The 18,130-nt window shown below is 44.3% G+C and overlaps 1 protein-coding gene across 2 annotated transcripts; it reads left to right on the top strand.

Annotated features, from left to right (window-relative positions):
- Positions 1-4,003: 4,003 nt before the first annotated feature.
- LOC120112102 (AT-hook motif nuclear-localized protein 7-like) lies at positions 4,004-11,044 on the top strand. 2 transcript variants are annotated; one of them, XR_015972750.2, is made up of 6 exons: positions 4,213-5,101; positions 5,748-5,815; positions 5,966-6,097; positions 8,541-8,702; positions 9,908-9,972; positions 10,418-11,044. XR_015972750.2 is itself a non-coding variant. In XM_039130677.3 (5 exons), exons 1-5 carry the CDS (start codon positions 4,705-4,707, stop codon positions 10,736-10,738), a joined length of 1,080 nt encoding a protein of 359 aa, XP_038986605.1. In that variant the 5' UTR covers positions 4,004-4,704; the 3' UTR covers positions 10,739-11,044. The 2 variants fall into 2 exon arrangements, 1 of the variants encoding a protein (XP_038986605.1); XM_039130677.3 differs by lacking the exon at positions 9,908-9,972 and having other exon boundaries at positions 4,004-5,101.
- The last annotated feature ends 7,086 nt before the right edge of the window (positions 11,045-18,130 follow it).

The following is an 18,130-nucleotide window of genomic DNA, read 5'->3' as shown; positions in this document are numbered from 1 at the left end:
CTTGCATGTTGAGGTTGACCGATGATTTGCATGACCAACCTCAGCCATATATTCAAGATAGAGCGGTGGCGTGGCATGCCAACGTGAAAAAAATGTATGATGATGCCAAATAAAGAAAATCAATTTGTTGGTCTCTGAACAGTTTCATGGAGTTATCCACTGCCAACTAGTAAGATGGTGCGGACATAGTAGCGATCGAGGCTACCCAAGCTTAGGTGGATGATGTACTTTTGAAAGCTTTAGTTTCGAGGTGACCTCTCTGATATGAATGGAAAATTTTATTTTAACAGTTAAAATGGTTTGAGTTTTTGATAGTTCAAATTTAGATTTTTGGATCGAGCATATCAAGCAAGTATTGAGATTTATTGTCAAATTCCAATAATTCTATCAAGATCCAGATTCATATTAAATTAGACCGAGCTTTAGATCGACGTAATATAAAAGTTTTTTTTTTAGAGTAGGATGGTGATAATTTTATTTTTTGATAGAAGATGGTGATGTTTTTTTTATTGTACCAACGAGAGCGTATAGTTTTATTAAGAAGGGGAAAGAGTTATATGCGTCTTTTTTAAGAGAGCGAGAGAGGCAACTTGGAGAGGTGGGAGTGTGGTGGAGACGTCCCAGGGAAGTTTTAAGATAGGAGAGGAAAAAAATTAGTATGATGACTCTGTTTGTGGATGGCTTCCTTGGGTGAGAGGGGGTCGAGTTTGGCTCTTTACAATTATTTTAATAAAAAAGCTTTTCTTCTCTTTTCGATTTTTTTTTTCTTTCATGATTTCTTTTCTGTAGATGTTTGTTTGAATCCTTTCGGCATCTCTTTCTTGTTATTTTTTTAGATGTTTGTTTTGAATTTTGGGCCAGTGTATTTATTAATTTACACTGAGTATCATGCTGTTCTACGGCAATGGACGTCTAAAAAAATCCGCTTTTTTTTTCATTAAATAAAAATCGGCATCTCTGGGCATTGGATTCCGGTGTCTTACAAATCGCAAGAGAAGGCACCATTCAGCTAATAAAATTAGGTAGTGCCGGTTGAACGTTTGAAAAATCCAACTCAGCGCCCGTGAATAGCTCCCCCGTTCAAACTCCTAACGCCGAGGGGGGCCAGGTGACGTAGCCCATCTTAGATCAGCCGACAGGCCAGCAAGGCAGGGATGTTGGGTGCCCGGAAGAAGACAGCGGAGGGAGGCCTCCCCTTGGCGCCATTTGGTGGCGCGCCGGGGACCCAGGGGAAGCTCTCCCTCCCGACGTAAGCTCGAGGATTCTGGAGGGTTTAAGGTAGGCCCACCGAGGGAAGGGAAGGAAGGCCAAGCTAACGTCGAACGAGTCCTCCGACAGCTTTTAAGCCTGCTGGTGCTTGTATTTTTTTTTTTTTTTTTTTGCTTTGAAGGCGGAGAAGCCCCTCCACAGTTCTTTATTTCTCCCCTGCCATTCTTTTTTACAACTATATTTATGTATATATTTATGCCGCCTGCCAGCTAGCTTCCTTTCTCCTTTCCCTCCCTCCCACTTCTCGCTCTTTCTTTAAAAGAGGAACTGCAAATGCGACGCTCGGATTTCATTTGGTTTCAGAAACGGAGAGTGGTGTTGGGATTTGCACCCCCTCTCCCCAAATTCTTTATCATTAGGATATAAGTATTGATTATTTATTAATATAATTCAGAGAGGGTTTTAGCTTTTACAGCGCAGCAACAGTTGACCGGATCAGATTAATCTCTTTTCCCATCCCCTTCCTCCCTCCATCGATGTCTGTGGAGGGGCGTCCTTCTTAATTTTTTTCTTTTCAAAAGTTTAAAGTTACATCTCGCTCCCAAGCGAAAACCGCCTTTTTTTTTTATTGCTATTTCTTTTTGTTCTGGGGTGGTGAAATAAATTAATAAAACCGCCTTCCTACTTATCTACGTATAGTGCGTGAAAGAGACATGCCGTAATTACTCAAAAGCCCCTGTTGTTGTGGCTTGCTTCCCATGGAGGCCACCACCTTTGCGGCTTTGCTCGAAATACTTCCTCCGTCCGTTCAGAGTGCGTATGATTTTCGGGTAAGAGTAAGGAGATGGATGGAGATTTATTAGGGAAGAGTCTCCCCTAAATCTGCCAACTAGTCTACTAGATTTGCTTCTTTATTCCCAATCCTATAGTTTTCTGACGGGTAAAAACTCGGCGCTCGGCAGTATTATAAGGGGAGGGTCTCCCTTAAAGCTACCTACTACATATAATTCTTTATAATTCTTTAGTTCTAACGAGCAAAAGTTGGGGGCTTGGAATTTTGGTATCTACCGATTGGCCATTTATGGTTGAACGACTCGGAGTGGATTTCAAAATTTTTTTTTGAAAAAAAAGGAGAGAGAGAAAACAAGGAGGATCCAGGAAACCGCCCCGCCCTATAAATAAATGCATTGATTCGATCGCTTTCTTTTTTCATCGCCTTTTGTCCTCCATTTTTTTTCCGTGACAATAGCAAACCCCGACCCCCACCCTCCCTTAAAAAAAAAAAGAAGGAAAATTATGACAGGACCTCGCGCACTTGACTGTTCTGCTATCGTATCCTTTTTTTTAAAAAAATTAAAATTATAATATATTTTTTTAATTTTAAAAATTTTAAACGAATTTTCTGAGTTTTCGAACCATTCCAAACTTGCCCTTGGACTCTCTAACCTATGAATGGCATTAGCCTATTCCAGTATTTTTTTAAGATCTATCCAGATGGATAAATAATCTAAATCATCTACATGGTCGCTTTGAGATCTATGCAGGTAGATGAATGAATAATCCTGGTCATCCATACAATCACTTTGAGATCCGTACAAGTGGATGACTATTTGGATCATTTATATGGTTGCTATAAGATCTATGTAGACGGATGAATATTCGGATTATCTATGCAGTTGCTTGGATATCTGTGCACGTGAATGAACATTTGTATTGCTTCGAGATCTGTACAAAGAGATGGATAATTCTGATCATCTATTGATTGCTTTGAGATGTGTGCATATTGATAAATATCAGATCATCCACAATTGCTTTGAGAGATACACATGTGAATGAATATCTAAATCATTTGCGGTTGTTTTGAGATCTATGCAGGCATCATCCTCTTCTTCCTCTCTAATCGTCTTTTCTCCTCTTCTTTTTTTCCCTCCACGTCGCTAGCGGTCAGATGAAAGCATATGTGGCAACACCGGTGAGCCTCTCACAACAACATCGATACACCACTCCATCATTTTGTGGCGAATCTCTCTCTTCTCTCCAAAGTCTAGGGCTTCTGACTCCGCCTAAACCTTAATTTTCCCCAATTTCTTCTAATCTCTTGATTTCTGACTCCAAATTCTATTTCGATAATCTCAACCATAGCCTAGTTCCGACGTCTTTGATTATCTTGATCTATTCTCACCTCACCAAACCCCGATCTCTCAGGCTCAAACCATCCACCGCCTGCCCTCGTGCCCCACTACCAGTGTTGGGATCTTCAACAATCACAGCCCATGTTGAGGGAGCGGGTGGCGCCAATAGTGGCTGGTGTGGAGAAAGCCCTCCTCCCATATTTCCTTTCTTGCACGAATTCGGATCATCCATTTGCCTTTGAGATTTGTGCAGATGGATAAATATCTAGGCTTTGAGATCTATGTAGATGGATGAATATCTGGATTATCTATACGGTCGCTTTGAGATTTTTGTAGGTGGGTGAATAATTTATATCATCCACTAGTCGCTTTGAGATCTATGTAGATGGATGATGATTCTGGTTGTGCTTTGAGATCTATGCCCGACGAATGGGAGATTCAGCGTAGAACAATTTTATATTATAATACGATGGTCACATGATGTAATGGAGATGAGTCAACTTGGAATAATTTGCAAATTTGGGTTTTTTTTTTTTGAACTTCTTAAAGTTAAAAAAAAAAAGTTAACCAAGGTTGGCCTAAAATTAAGAGGGTATTGTCGTAATTTTAATTTAATTAACTAACTGGATACGAACGAATTGCCGCTAGGTTTAGGTTCTGCAGAAGAAACACGGGCTGGACTATGTTTTCACTGTATTCCCAGATTCTCCAGCCCCACTTTTCCCAGCCCAACTCCCCACGAGATAAAAAGAAAGCCCCTGGAGTCTGAGGGCACGCACCCTGCCCTGCTTGGTGGCATCGACGTCATTCCGAGTGGTTTCAAGGGGTTTAGAGGTCACTTAAAGAGAGGGAGGAAATTGCGTGTGAGAGAGAGATGAGGGGAAGTGGAACCCGCTCTTTCTATGTATTTGTCTCTCGCCTCACGGTTGCGGTAGCAGCAGCCGGAGGAGGAGCAGGCGAGGGAGAAACAAAGAAAGGGAAAGGGAAAAAATAAAAAAAGAAGGCAAGGAAAGGAAGAAAGGGATAACCAGAGCAGCTTTTTTTTTTTTTTGTTCCTTTTCCTTTGTCCGTTTCTTTCTCTTTCTCAATCGACGACGGACGGAGAGTAGAGTAGAGTAGAGGAGAGGAGAGGAGAGGAGAGGAAAGAGAGGAAGACTCGCTCGCCCTGCTCGTCGTCGCGTCTCATTCCAAAACCCAGAAAGGAAGAAGAGGAGAAGGAACGAAGAAAAAAGAAAGAAGGAGATCGAAACTTTATCCAACCACTCGATCGGGTTTTCTCTCTCCTTCCCTTTGCGCTGCTGCTGGTGTTCCTATTGTCCGTCTGTCCGTCTGTCGGCGTGTCGGATAGCTCGCTAGTATATGCATGGAAGGGAGGGAGAGCGTCGTGGTGAGTGGTTCTCCTGAAGTTGGAGGAGGAGATGCGGGAGGGGCGGCGAAGGACTCTCCTTCTTCGACCCCATCGCCATCCCCGACTCCGTCCCCGCCTGCTGGTCCGGGAGCGGTGGTGCCGCCGGTGCCTGGCATAGGGATGGGGATAGCGACGGGCATGAGTACGGGCGTCGGGAGCGGCGGCGAGGATCTTGCGCGGAAGAAGCGGGGGAGGCCCCGCAAGTACGGGCCCGACGGAAGCAGCATGGCCCTGGCGCTGTCCCCCACCACCTCCTCCTCCCCTTTCTCTCCCGTCGGCGGAGACTTTTCCAGCAAACGGGGTAGAGGGCGGCCACCAGGCTCCGGCAAGCGCCAGCTCCTTGCAGCTCTCGGTCGGTCCTCTCTCTCTTTCTCTCCCTCTTCTTCTAACCTCCCCTTCCAAGTTCCAACCTCGACTCTCTCCTCTTTCCCTCCCTCGCTTGCAGACGCTTCTTCTTCTTTTCTATCGTTTTCCCTGCTACCCATTTTTATTTACGGTTCCGTGACTGTTTGAGTTGGTGGCAACTATTTCTTTTTTTTTCAGTGTCTTGATATCGAACAGTTAATAGTTTGGTCACAGTGGGGGGAAAAGAAAATCATTGGTAGATAAAGTTGCTAGCTTTTAGGAGAGCCGAGACCGTAATGCTACGAAAAAAAAAGGGGAAATCTCTCGTTTCTTTCATCTTGATTTCATAGATTATGGCAAGGAACCCCCTTCTACTTCTGTTCTTCTTGGTGGGCTAACGCTGGTAGCGGGACAAAAGCCCTGCCTTTCAAGCGTTCCTTGTGAAGAAAATATTTTTGTGCTGTGCTACCGGGTTTATTTTCTTGTTTGGCATACACAAATCGGAAAATAAGACTGAAAAACACCTAATATAATGACCCAGCTGCAGTGCTTCATCCGAACATCAACTCGCTATCATTTAGAGGGTGGATTGTTCGGTGCATAACCGTGCAATACTTGTCTCATCTCACGTCCCAAACTTTTGATTTTTGAAGGGGAGTGGTTTGCGTACTCAGCTGGAGGAAATTTCACACCACATGTTGTGACCATAGCCACAGGGGAGGTAACACATCGCAACTACAAAGCAGAAATTTTTGCTCCTCATCTCATTTGCTGTTCTGAATGCCTTCCCAAACTACTTTTTAAATTGCACCACACGACCGGAGATTGAATAAGTGGGACTTTATGCTGAAGAATTCCTTTGGCCTGGTAGGATGTTGCTGCGAGGATACTCTCCTTCTCCCAAAAGGGCCCGCGGGCAGTTTGCATTCTCTCTGCTAATGGAGCTATCTCCAATGTCACTCTACGCCAGCCAGGTTCTTCTGGTGGCACCTTGACATATGAGGTACGAGCTGCGGCTTCTTATTTGCGGGCATTCAGGTTTATTTGCTTGTTGATGAGACGGCTAAGTTTTGTTAATGCGTCCTTATTACCTTGAGTGCCACTTATCTCCGCTCAACAGCTGCTTGGAATATGAACACTCAGGTTTTCAATTTTTGTCTCCATGAAAGCATGCCATTACCAATTATCTTGATACTTAACCTTGGCATGTTATAATTAGATACTTAAGCCCTTAGGTTATTCCTCTATATCAAACTTAAACTTTTAAAACTCTTTCGGAGTGGTTTAGATTTGTACATGTCATCCATTCGGAGGATTGAAAAGCTAAAACCAAAATACGTTGAAGCTGACAAATACTATTTGTCTAGATAAGAAATTATGTAAAAGGCAAAGTTTTAACATCACTAAGAAGCATTATATGTATGGAAAGAGAAAGTAAAAAAAAATGTATGCTATGTCTTAGCATGAGATAGGATTAATATTGTATTGAGGAACTTAGGTTATATCAATCATGTAATTTGATTAGATATATTGAAGTTCCGTGATGGACTGATGGTGCTACACCTCATATAAAACATAAGTAAAAATCCTTTTATTGGGTGGGTGAAGGGGTGGGGTTTGAGGGGCTCTTCCTTTCAATCATGTGATCCAGCAATGATCCATGGAGCCCCTACTCCAGACATTATGTATGAGATTCAACCAATTCCATCCAAAATCTGCTACTTTGTTCAATTTTTTAGGTCGGTGAATGAGAATCACCTGCACCAGCCTTCTGCCTTGGTTAATAAACTACAAATAATAACTCTGGAATGATATCTTTCATCAGTTTCAGCATCAAAAAAAGAGAGATGACTCCTGACTGTTCCAGCTCAACCATCAAGCGACCAGATTTTACAAATTAAGCAAATTCCCTGTCCTTAGCATTTGTCATTTCCACAAGTTTTAGAAGCTACTTGAAGGTTGGTTATTTTGTTTTTTCACTGTCAAAAAAACTAGTATTCGACACTACACTACACTAGCTTCTTGTAGTTATAGTTTTGTTAAATCTACCTAGATGTCTAGTTTGTTGCTCTTGCATGTGGTTTAATCCAGTATAAGGCAGTTTATCTGGGAACTTGATAGTAAATGCTTAATGCTAAGTAGCTTTGTACATGCTAGTAATCTACATTGAAAGGGGACAGGAGGTTCCTCATTTGATCCCAGAAGGTGGAATTCCCACCATGTTTCTCAAATTGAAAAAAAAAGAGATCAAGGAATAAAGAAAAGGAGAGGTAAAACCAGTATCTTTGAGGGGATCAGCCATCCTAAAATCACTTAGAGGGTGATTTTGCCTCCTGGTCAACAGTAAATTTGTTCTAGCATGCTGTGCCCATGCATCACAGTGCTTTATATTACTCACATTGCTGACCTTCATCCTAAGTGAGCACATTTAATTTGTGTCTTTGGCTCACTTTATTTTAAGGATTCTTGTTTAGGAGACATATGGATCACCATCTCATGAGAGGGACTCTTCCAAGTATTCTCAGAGTTTTCTTCGCATGTAGGCTTTTTTTCTTCTTAACACTGCCTCCTTATATGCAACACTCAGCATCCCTTTGCGTTGGAGTCCCATTCCAAGCATTTATTGTAAGTAGGAAGCGCATTTCCTGTAGTGAGAAATGTACAGACACATGTCTTCATGCATAAAACATTGCAGCTAAATATCAAGGCCGATGATCATCAATTCCATTGCTTGTATCTGAGTCTTCACAAGTCCTTTATTATATATCAACTAGTATCTTTCCTGGAAGACCCATGAAGCTTGCAAACCTAATAATGTGGCTCTGAAGGTTGCATACAGCTGCATCTTAGACATCTTTTGAACTAGGGTTCCTTCTGCTCATGTCTACCTGCAGGAGCTCGTGTTCATCTTCACTGACTTTTGATTGTGCTTTCATCATGATGCTCGAGATAATTCAGGTCACAGGCTGAAAAATTTTGAGGTTGCCTAGGCGATTTAAAAGAACTTCCATTTGGCTTCATGTAATGTGCCAATGCGCTCTACTAGAAACAGTAAATTTCTGCTAAGGGTTAAATTTTTGTCATTGTTGCAGCCAATACGGCTTCATAGTCCATTATAAACAGGTGCTGAATTGTTGAATTTGCCTAAAGGCCTGTTAGTGCACATAGACATGCATCTCTGTGTGATAAGATGATAAATAAAATCGTAAATGCTATCAGATAAAAGCCAAGGTTGTATGTATATTAAAACATTTAATAACTAGCAAGTCAGCACTCAGCAGTTGTACTGTAGGATCAAAAAACAATCTTTGTTCCACCTTCATGTTCATTTGCAATGTCTCTTCTCCTCTCTTTCTTCTGGGTTGTATTATCTATTTTATTTTTATCTTCCTTGAGAAGAAAAACAATACAATGGGTTCTAAGCTGTTCATTATGTTATTATGCAGGGCCGCTTTGAGATTCTATCTTTATCTGGCTCCTTCACAATTACAGAGAATGGTGGCGTACGCAGTAGAACTGGCGGGATAAGTGTCTCACTTGCTGGCCCTGATGGTCGTGTGGTTGGTGGAGGAGTTGCTGGATTACTTCTTGCGGCCAGTCCAATTCAAGTAACATAAAACTTTTGTCTGTTATAGAAATGTCTGACTTGTTCCTATATCTTACATGGTACACTCCACTATCATGTGGTGTACCGGGAAAGCTGTCCTGCATAAAACTACATGGGTCAGTTAATATTACTGGACTCTGACAAAGAGGGGATTACATATCAAACTAGGTGCTAATAAGTAAGCCTTCTATCAGCAACTTGGCTTAGGAAAAGGGCATTCATACACTATGCAACAGAAGTTTACTCCCCTATTACATAATAGTACAAAGTGTCTAGTTTGAACCGGTATGGGTTAGCATCATTCTGATACCTGGCAGAAATTTCATGTAGTTCTGTCTTCTGGACTACTATGGCATATGCAACATTATGATGTCTAACAGGAATTATATGAAACTTATGTTCTCTAGGTTTCGCTCCATGTAGAAATTAGTTATCAACCTTCTATGTGTGTTTTCAATTGTACCAGCTAAAGAAAGGCTATTTTATCGGGTCATAAGTGATGAATCAGGAGCATTGCGTAATGTGCTAGCATGATAGTGTTGTATATCATGGACCTCTGTGCTTTGGGATCTTGCATGTTTTGCTATATAAACTGATAACTTACGAGATTTGAATCTCTGTTTGCAGTATAAACATCGTATTTTGAAGTCACTTACTATGTATCAGCTAATTAACCTCAGATAGATGGGATGAGGCCAGCTTCATTTACTATATAATCTGGAAAAGGGCCATGAAGATTAAGGAAGATAGTAGCACATACACCATTTGCTATTTTCTGTTATTTCTAAATGAATCATTACTATAGCATAGTTAGTTACAGTAATGTGTATTTTGATGCTTAAACAAGAATCATCAGAATGAATGAAAAAAATCAACTCTGCGAAAGCTCAATTGTGCCAGTAAATTTCAAGTTGCCCTCTGCTAAAGAAAAAGGGAAAATTGAAAAATGCATAAGATCCAAGTCCTTGCTTTCTAAAACTTTTAGTATGCTAGAGTTCTGAAGTGGAAACCACTAAAAGCCAGCATTTTTGTGACATCTTGATTTCCGAGCACTTCCACTGTACTGAAAGTAATCATTGTGTATATTCTTGTGAACTTGCACTGATCCATGTGCAATCAGGCTATCTTATACAGTAAGGGGGTGCTGTCCTAGGACTGACTCCAAAGTTAGTGATGCTAATGAATTGCTGCCCTCTCAATTTTCAGACTCAATAAAGAAAGCCCGAGCCTTAGTCTAGCTCAGTCAGTGGAATGAGCCTGGACTAAGCTAGGTAAGCCTAAGCCAATAGTAACTATAATTGTTCCATACAGGATGAATAAGTTTTACGAGTTAGCTTGTTTTTCAAATACTTTGTTATGTTTTCCCTGTATTTTTGGTCCCTGGCTGTATTTTTGGTCCCTGGGCGTCGAGGAAACGATCATGGTGTCTGAGTATTAACAAGGTATGATATGAACAAGCTGATCCAAATTATGGTTTAGGAAAATTTCAAAAAATGCCATCCGTTCTGGAGGTCACGCCGTGGTCGAGCTGTTTTTGTCTTGGACTTTTGACATTCCTGTATGTATGATGTAGAATATAGCGTATGGGAGTACTTTAACTTGAACGGTCATAGAAATGCATTTATCTTTCTATTCCGATGCTAAAGAAATAGTGTTTCTTCAGGTTTCTCGGATGTAAAAGATGCCCCGATGATGTGGTTTCTGTTGCTTTTGCAGGTGGTCGTTGGGAGTTTCTTACCAAACACTTTTAAGGAGCATAAAAGGAAGGCTATCCAGGAACCGACATACTCACCAATTCCAACATCTACTGGAGTATTGACAACAGCAAGGCCCCTTTCTCAGGCAAATCCTGATGATGAATGTGAAACCCCGGCCTCGACGATACCCGGGCAAAGCCATGGAGATGTGGAAAACAGCATGAGCAGCAACCCCCCAAATCTGAACTTCTCTTCTTTCCGGATGGCAGGTTGGAACGGTCAGCAATCATCGGAGCACAAACCTTCTCCTGATATTAACATATGCTTACCCGGGGAGTAGAATCAAGCTTCCTGTATTGCACTCCTAACCCTAGCGTACTATTCTAACATGAGCGATTCTCTTGGTTAGGTGTTAGGCTAGTGACGCTTCAGCGAGTGTAAGATGACGTGTGCTCTGATGATTGTTTGGGTTTTCTATATTATTCTGATGTCTCTGTAACCTTAGACCAAAAACTCTGGGTATCTTTGTTGTTCTTGTAGTAGTCGTCGTCGTCAGGTCTTTCGTTGTTTATCTAATGACCAGTGTATTGTCCATGGATCTTCTTCTCAAGTGGTTCAAGCTTATGCATCAGGTGGAATTCAGTAATGCCTCTGTGATATTCATGTAGATCTATTGTTTTTTTTGGTTCTTCCCGTTACTTCTTCGTAGAAAGATCTTGGGTATTTTTGATGAATCTTTTTGGAGGTCGTCGCAAGAATGCGATTGGTCAAGCTGGATCGGATGACACCTTGACCATAACAAACGCAGAAACACATATCTGCTCGAAACAATCTCGGAACAAATTGCTATTTGTTAATGTTCTGTTCTTATTTGAGCTACACAAGAGTAGGACTAGAGACCGCAACGTACCATCTTGCCGCCACGCTTGACATGAGTCTAATTTCCGTCGCAGAATAGAAAGAGGAGGGGGAGAGGAGCTTCAAGCTCTTCGCGGCTTGCCATGCTTTGCAGAGAAGAACGGCGTCGCATGCATGCCGTAGCCATACTCTTTCTGGTTTCAAGCATCGATTGGATGATCGCAGCCGTCCAATTGTTGCTGGATATTCTGTACGCCCGTGATCTCTACTGTACGCCACTGACGCGAGATCACTAAGCCGGGCTATCAGAGTTTTACCTTTCCGTCGTCATCAAGGGGAGGATATGGTAGCCTTGCTGCCTGGCTTCGCCAGAATTTTACCTTGCGCGAATGCATTCTTATTTTTCCTCTTTATTTTCAGCAGTGCCGGTGGACTTCAATCCTTTATAAGAGACCCTATCCTCAACATGATTTTAGGCACGGTCAGGTCCCAGATAAACGACGGATCGTATTTAGAGCTCTTTAACCTATTTGCATTGTTTGTCCTGATAAAACTATCAAAATTAGTTATTCTCTTTAGAAACTAATAATTATTTATCCTTACTAAGTTCTGCCAGAGTTTCAAGCATGTCCACTGTGACTGGGTGATGGCATTGCAATAGCAAAATATGCAGACACTTTGTTGCTCATGTGACCAATACTCTTAACCAACGAGCAAGTAAAATATGTTTGAAGAGAGAGTTAATTTGACCCTGCTGGTGTTTTTATATTGATTCTACATGCAGCTAGAATTAAGCATGCACATTGCATAGGAAAATCCGAAGGATGGATGTCCGTATCTACCAAAAAATATTGATATCAATTTTTCATAACTAATAATTATATTCTCATTTATTCTATATCATTTTATTATTTCTTCCATTTAATCTAGAAGATCTCTCTCTCTCTCTCTCTATTACACAAATAAAAAGAGATTTTCTTATTATTGAGCGAATCTTCGTTCACATCTAAATCAGACCATACCATGAATATAAGCGATGTTTAAATGACAAAGTGACCATATATTTTGTTACAGTGGAGCACCACCACGATGTCGAAGTTCCAGTGGATGGAGGCCCGGGGAACGGCGAGACCAAGGCAAGGAGAGCGGCCTGGATGTGGATGGATTTAACTCCAAGCTGCAGTAATGGAGGATCGAGAGCGAGCTCAGGGGTGAAAACAAGAGATATGAGAGAGATTACCTTTGGAAGGAGACATAAGAAAGACATTTAAGGCTCATTTGGTTCACGAGAAATATTTTTCCTCCTAAAAATATGATTCCTGAAAAACAAATTTCTAGAAAGAGGATGCCTAAAAAAGTACTTTTGGCATGTTTGGTTGACCATGAAAAAATAACAAATTTATAAAGTGTTTATGCTTGGTTGGCAATCCATTTTTCTGGAAAAGTTATTTATAATTCCTATTATGTTCTTAATAAAAATTAGATCTTTAATGACTTTTTAATTCTTATTTAATGCTGAAGGACTTTTTTGAAAAAAATAAAAATAAAGTGATTTCCGCCTCATGAGAGAGTAACTTTCCCATGTTTCTCATGGGAAAGACTTTCCATAAAATGTAGGAATTATATTTTCATGAGAATACAACTTTTCCATCTCTCTTCTTTGAAAACTCCAACTAAACAAAAGGCATCTCATTATTTTTCCGTTGACCATACTTTTCTCCTCTTTTTTCCGTGAACCAAACGAGCCTTATGGTTTAATCATAAGGTACATAGCATCACAAGTGGAGGAATCGCGATAACATGAGAAATCAAAATAAGGATTTACCATATGGGCTCACGCGCTTTCCATCTCAGCCGAGATCAATCGACATTTCGTTTCATCTCCGTCTCGGGCCCGACCTAGATGTCAGATATATCGGAGTCCTAAAGCCCCGGGTGTCACGCCAAAAGATCTAGGCGCGCGAGAGGCGTGCGCGCGCAGAGGTTTGGCCCGGGCGCTGGCTGGGCGCAGCCGGCGCACAGCAGGGCCAAGCACTGCAGAGCCGTGCGCAGGCGGGCGCACGGCTGTCCGACACTGGCCAGGCCGCGCGCATGCTGGCCAGGCTGTGCGCAGGGCGCGCGCACACTGGCCGAGCCGGGCGCAGAGTGGCGCGCACATCGGCCAGACCACGCACAGCACGCGCGCTCGCTGGGCGGATGACGCGCAGACCAGGCCGAGTGCAGGCGGCGAGGTTGGCTTCACCGAACCTCGCCCAGACATGTCCAGGCCGTGCGCAGGCGCGCGCACGGCTGGCGGAGGTCGCAGCGGGCCGGGATCGGGCGCGCGCAGGCTCTGCGGCCAGGCGGGCGCGCGGCGCTTTGGGCATGCGGCCAGACCACAGGACCAGCAGCCGGACCATGGGACATGGCGCTGCTGGCTGGTCTGGACACGCGGGCGGACAAGCATCCAGGTGGCTGGCTGGTCTGGACACATGGGCGGACAGAGATCCAGGCTGCTGGGCGGCTGAGGCTGACATGGCCAAACCGGCTGGCTGACATGGCAATCTGGCTGGGTGACTTGGCAGCCAGCACATGGGATTCAAGAAGCGGTTGCTGAGGTGGTTAAGTTAGTTGGTATGGTTAGGGAGTTGCAACCAATTCGGTTGAGTAGTTAGCCTTGCAACCAACCCAAACCTTAGCCTATAAAAGGGCTTGGGTTAGAGCCGGATGAGAAGAGGCATAGGTGAGCTAAGTTGTGGCTTAGCTAGCTAATTGGGGAAACCTATTGAGTCCTTGTAAATCAGCTAATGCTGAGGTGAGTAAGGCCACTTAGGAGGAGCCTAAGTGCTGGCCGAGAGAAGGGCTTGGGGGTTCCAAGGGATTGTGCTTGTGCCGGGTGAAGGTAAGTGCAGTCCACGGCCAAAAGGGGATTTGGCCGGGCCAATGTGTGGGCCAAGGAGGGTTTTGGGATTAGCTAGGGTCCTTGTGAGTGGGCAAAGCTAGGCTCTCGGCTTGTGAGAGCAATTACTTGTGTTTTGAGTGAATACAAGTCCCTTTCCCTTCATCCTCATGTCTTACATGATATAGTGTGTTGTAGGGTTTTCGGCCTAGTGTCAAAATGGTCTGAAACCAAGGTGCATGCGGGCTGATCCTGACCAAAAGAAGTGCACAAGGCTGAGCTAGGAAAAGAAGCCCAAGATTCCTAGTTGCCGCACATCGTGAGCGAGGGAACTCGAAAAAAATCGGTTGCCCTAGTCCGACCTCACAAAGGTGTGACAGGTGGTATCAGAGCTCCATTCTTGCTGATTCTTGAAGTTCTTGGTGCATCCCGGAACCATGACGCTAACCGAGAGGGTGGTCCGACTAGAGGAGCTAGTTGGTAACCCGGGAGAGGAGGAAATTCCAGACTTGGTTTCCATCTACACCGAGCACCAAGAAAGGTTAGTTTCACTAGAAACATCACTTGCTGATTTGGTTCAAGATGTAGGGGCAAGAGCGGAGCACCAAAGGGCTGATCAAGCCGACTTGGTAGCCTCCATAATGGACCGAATGAGGGCCATGGAAGAGGAGGTTGTGCTGCTGAAACGGGCTGTGGTGAATGCCCCCTCTACTTCATCCAACCCGGACCATGGAGGGAGGATCAAGATCCCGGAGCCCAAACCCTTTGGCGGAGCAAGAAATGCCAAGGAGTTAGAGAATTTTATATGGGATCTTGAGAACTACTTCAATGCAGCAAAAGTGCCCGAGAGAGATCAAGTAAGTATGGCTACTATGTTCTTGGTGGCGAACCCGGGTGGCCGACGACACGGGTGCGGGGCGCCCACTCATTGAATCTTGGGGTGCTTTGAAGAAGGAATTGAGAGATCAATTACTACCTTGCAATACTTCATGGCTTGCAAGGGAGAGCCTCAAAAAGTTGAAGATGACCGGGACTACAAGGGAGTATGTCAAAGAATTTAGCTCCCTTATGCTTGACATCTCCAACATGTCCGAGGAAGACAAACTATTCAATTTTTTGAGTGGGTTGCAACCGTGGGCTCAAACCGAGCTCCGACGCCAAGGAGTCCGAAACATCCCCTCGGCAATGGCAGCAGCGAAGGCCTTGGTGGATTTCCGAGCGCCTCAGCCGGGCATTGGGCCAAAGTCAAAGTCCAAGGCGCCGGATGCTAGACTGGCCAAGGAGTGGCCAAAGCGGAAGAAGGCTTTTGCTCCAAAGAAGCCAAAGCAAGCTGCTGCTGGTGCCAACCGAAAGCAGCAGCCTGAGAAAGGGAAGGCTACTTGGGGCTGTTTCATCTGTGGAGAGCCCCACCTTGCAAGAAACTGCCCAAAGAAGAAGACCGTCGCTGCATTGCCGGTGCAGAATTCTGCAGCGCAGGGAGAAGCTGATGACACGCCAAGAGTCAATCCCCTGCAAGTTGTAAGTGCACTTACAGCAGAAAAGGTACCCTCTCTCTACTCCGGATTGATGTATACTATGGTAAAGATCAATGGAGTAAAGGTTAGGGCGATGCTGGACACCGGAGCGACGAACAACTTCATGTCCCTGCGGCAGGCTGAACACATGAAGCTGAAAGTGGCTGATTGTTCAAGCCGAATCAAAGCAATCAACTCAGGGGCTACGCCAGTGAAAGGAGTGGCTGAAACTACCCTAGAGTTGGGTTCTTGGAGAGGTATGTGTTCTCTCATGGTTGTCCTCTTAGATGACTTTGATTTGATCCTAGGGATGGAATTCTTCTTGGCGGCAAGGGTGTGTTTGATGCCTCATCTGCGGGGTGTCATGATTGGGGATGAGAAGGCACCATGCTTTGTTCAAACTGAAGCATGGGTGCCGGCTGAGAAGGGCAAAGGTGTGGTGATCACCGCAAAGCAAGCCAAGAAGGGCTTGAAACAAGGAGAAAATACTTTTCTTGCAGCCCTAAGGGTAATCCAACCGGAGGTGCTGCAGGAGGTTCCCAATGCAGTGCAGAAAATTCTGGGCAACTTCAATGACATTATGCCCATGGAATTGCCAAAGGAACTTCCACCAAGGAGGCCGGTGGATCACCAAATTGAGTTGATACCGGGGGCGGTTCCACCAGCAAAGGCCCCCTACCGAATGGCTCCTTTGGAGTTGGCGGAACTAAGGAAGCAACTCGATGAATTGTTGGAGGCCGGATTGATCCAACCATCCAAGGCACCGTTCGGAGCACCGGTGCTTTTCCAAAGGAAAAAGGATGGGTCCTTGAGGATGTGCATAGACTACCGGGCACTCAACAAGGTAACGGTGAAAAATCATTACCCTATCCCTAACGCGGCGGATCTTTTTGATAGGTTGGCAAAGGCTTCATATTTCACCAAGCTTGACCTAAGATCCGGATATTGGCAAGTGAGGATTGCCAAGGGAGATGAAGCCAAGACTACATGTGTCACAAGGTATGGAGCATTTGAATTTTTAGTGATGCCCTTTGGGCTAACTAATGCACCGGCTACATTTTGTAACCTAATGAATGATGTGCTTTATCCTTTTCTAGATAAATTTGTTGTAGTTTATCTAGATGATATTGTTGTTTTTAGTAACTCATTAGAAGAACATTTAGAGCATTTGTATCTTGTATTCAATGCTTTGAGAGACAACAAGTTGTACATCAAGAGGGAGAAGTGCCAATTCGGCCAAGAAGAGATTTCCTTCTTGGGACACCGAATTAGCAAAGGCCGGATACACATGGAAGAAGACAAAGTGAGGGCCATTCAAGAGTGGCCGGCTCCATCCAAGATCGGTGATTTGAGGGCCTTCCTAGGGCTTGCCAACTACTACCGGAAGTTCATCAAAGGCTACTCAAGGATTGTGAGTCCCCTCACCGATCTCTTGAAGAAAGAAGTGATATGGGAGTGGTCGGCCGGATGCAACAAGGCTTTTGAGGAATTGAAGACTTCAATCTCCCATGAACCCGTGTTGGCGCTCCCGGACTTTGACAAACCATTTGAGGTAACCACGGATGCTTCTAACCTTTCAATTGGAGGTGTTTTGTCACAGGATGGGCACCCGGTGGCATTTGAAAGCCGGAAGCTAAATGCCACGGAACAACGGTACTCCGTGCATGAGAAGGAGATGACCGCCGTGATCCATTGTTTGGAGAAGTGGAGGCACTACTTGCTGGGGACTTGCTTCAAGATCTTCACGGATAATGTGGCAAACACCTACTTCGCCACTCAAAAGAAGCTCACTCCCAAGCAAGCGCGGTGGCAAGAGTACCTAGCAGAATTCAGTTTTGATTGGGTGCACAAGCCGGGAAGACAGAATTTGGTTGCTGATGCTTTGAGCCGAAAGAACGTGGAGGGCTATGTGACTGCTCTCACTGCATTCCACAGTGACTTCAAGGCCAAACTGAAGGAGTTTGCAGCTAAAGATGAAGGCTACATGAAGCTGCTGCAAGATGTGCAGGCGGGTGGACTGCAGAAATTCTGGATGGATGACGGGTTGCTTTATGCCCGTGACAGCAGGCTGTTTGTCCCAAGAGGAGGTGGACTTCGGCAGCTGCTGTTGAGGGAATGCCATGACCCACAGTGGGTGGGTCATCCAGGGGCAAGGCGCATGATGGCATTGCTGGAAAGATCATACTATTGGCCAAAGATGTATGCCGACATTGAGCTATATGTGAAGACATGTCATCTTTGCCAATTGGACAAGGTAGAGAGGAAGAGGGATGCTGGGTTGCTGCAGCCACTTCCAATCCCGGAAAGGCCATGGGTGTCCTTGTCCATGGATTTCATCACGGGCTTGCCGGAGGTGAAAGGTATGAGGTCTATATTTGTGGTAGTAGACCGTTTTTCTAAGTATGCAATCTTCATGGCAGCACCATTCCCTTGTCCAGCCGATGTGGCAGCCACTCTTTTCTTCAATGGAGTGGTAAAATAC

Source organism: Phoenix dactylifera, chromosome 13, assembly GCF_051530095.1.
Source record: "Phoenix dactylifera cultivar Ajwa chromosome 13, Ajwa_hap1_PhDact_Kaust_v1.1, whole genome shotgun sequence".
NCBI lineage: Eukaryota > Viridiplantae > Streptophyta > Magnoliopsida > Arecales > Arecaceae > Phoenix > Phoenix dactylifera.
This window is presented reverse-complemented; position numbering and strand designations above follow the sequence as displayed.

Bases quoted from the DNA above. Each gene is read 5' to 3' on its own strand.
- LOC120112102 (XM_039130677.3), top strand. From the start codon at position 4,705: ATGGAAGGGAGGGAGAGCGTCGTGGTGAGTGGTTCTCCTGAAGTTGGA. The intron at 5,102-5,747 runs GTCGGTCCTCTC...TGATTTTTGAAG, and splicing joins CCAGCTCCTTGCAGCTCTCG to GGGAGTGGTTTGCGTACTCA. The intron at 6,098-8,540 runs GTACGAGCTGCG...GTTATTATGCAG, and splicing joins GTGGCACCTTGACATATGAG to GGCCGCTTTGAGATTCTATC.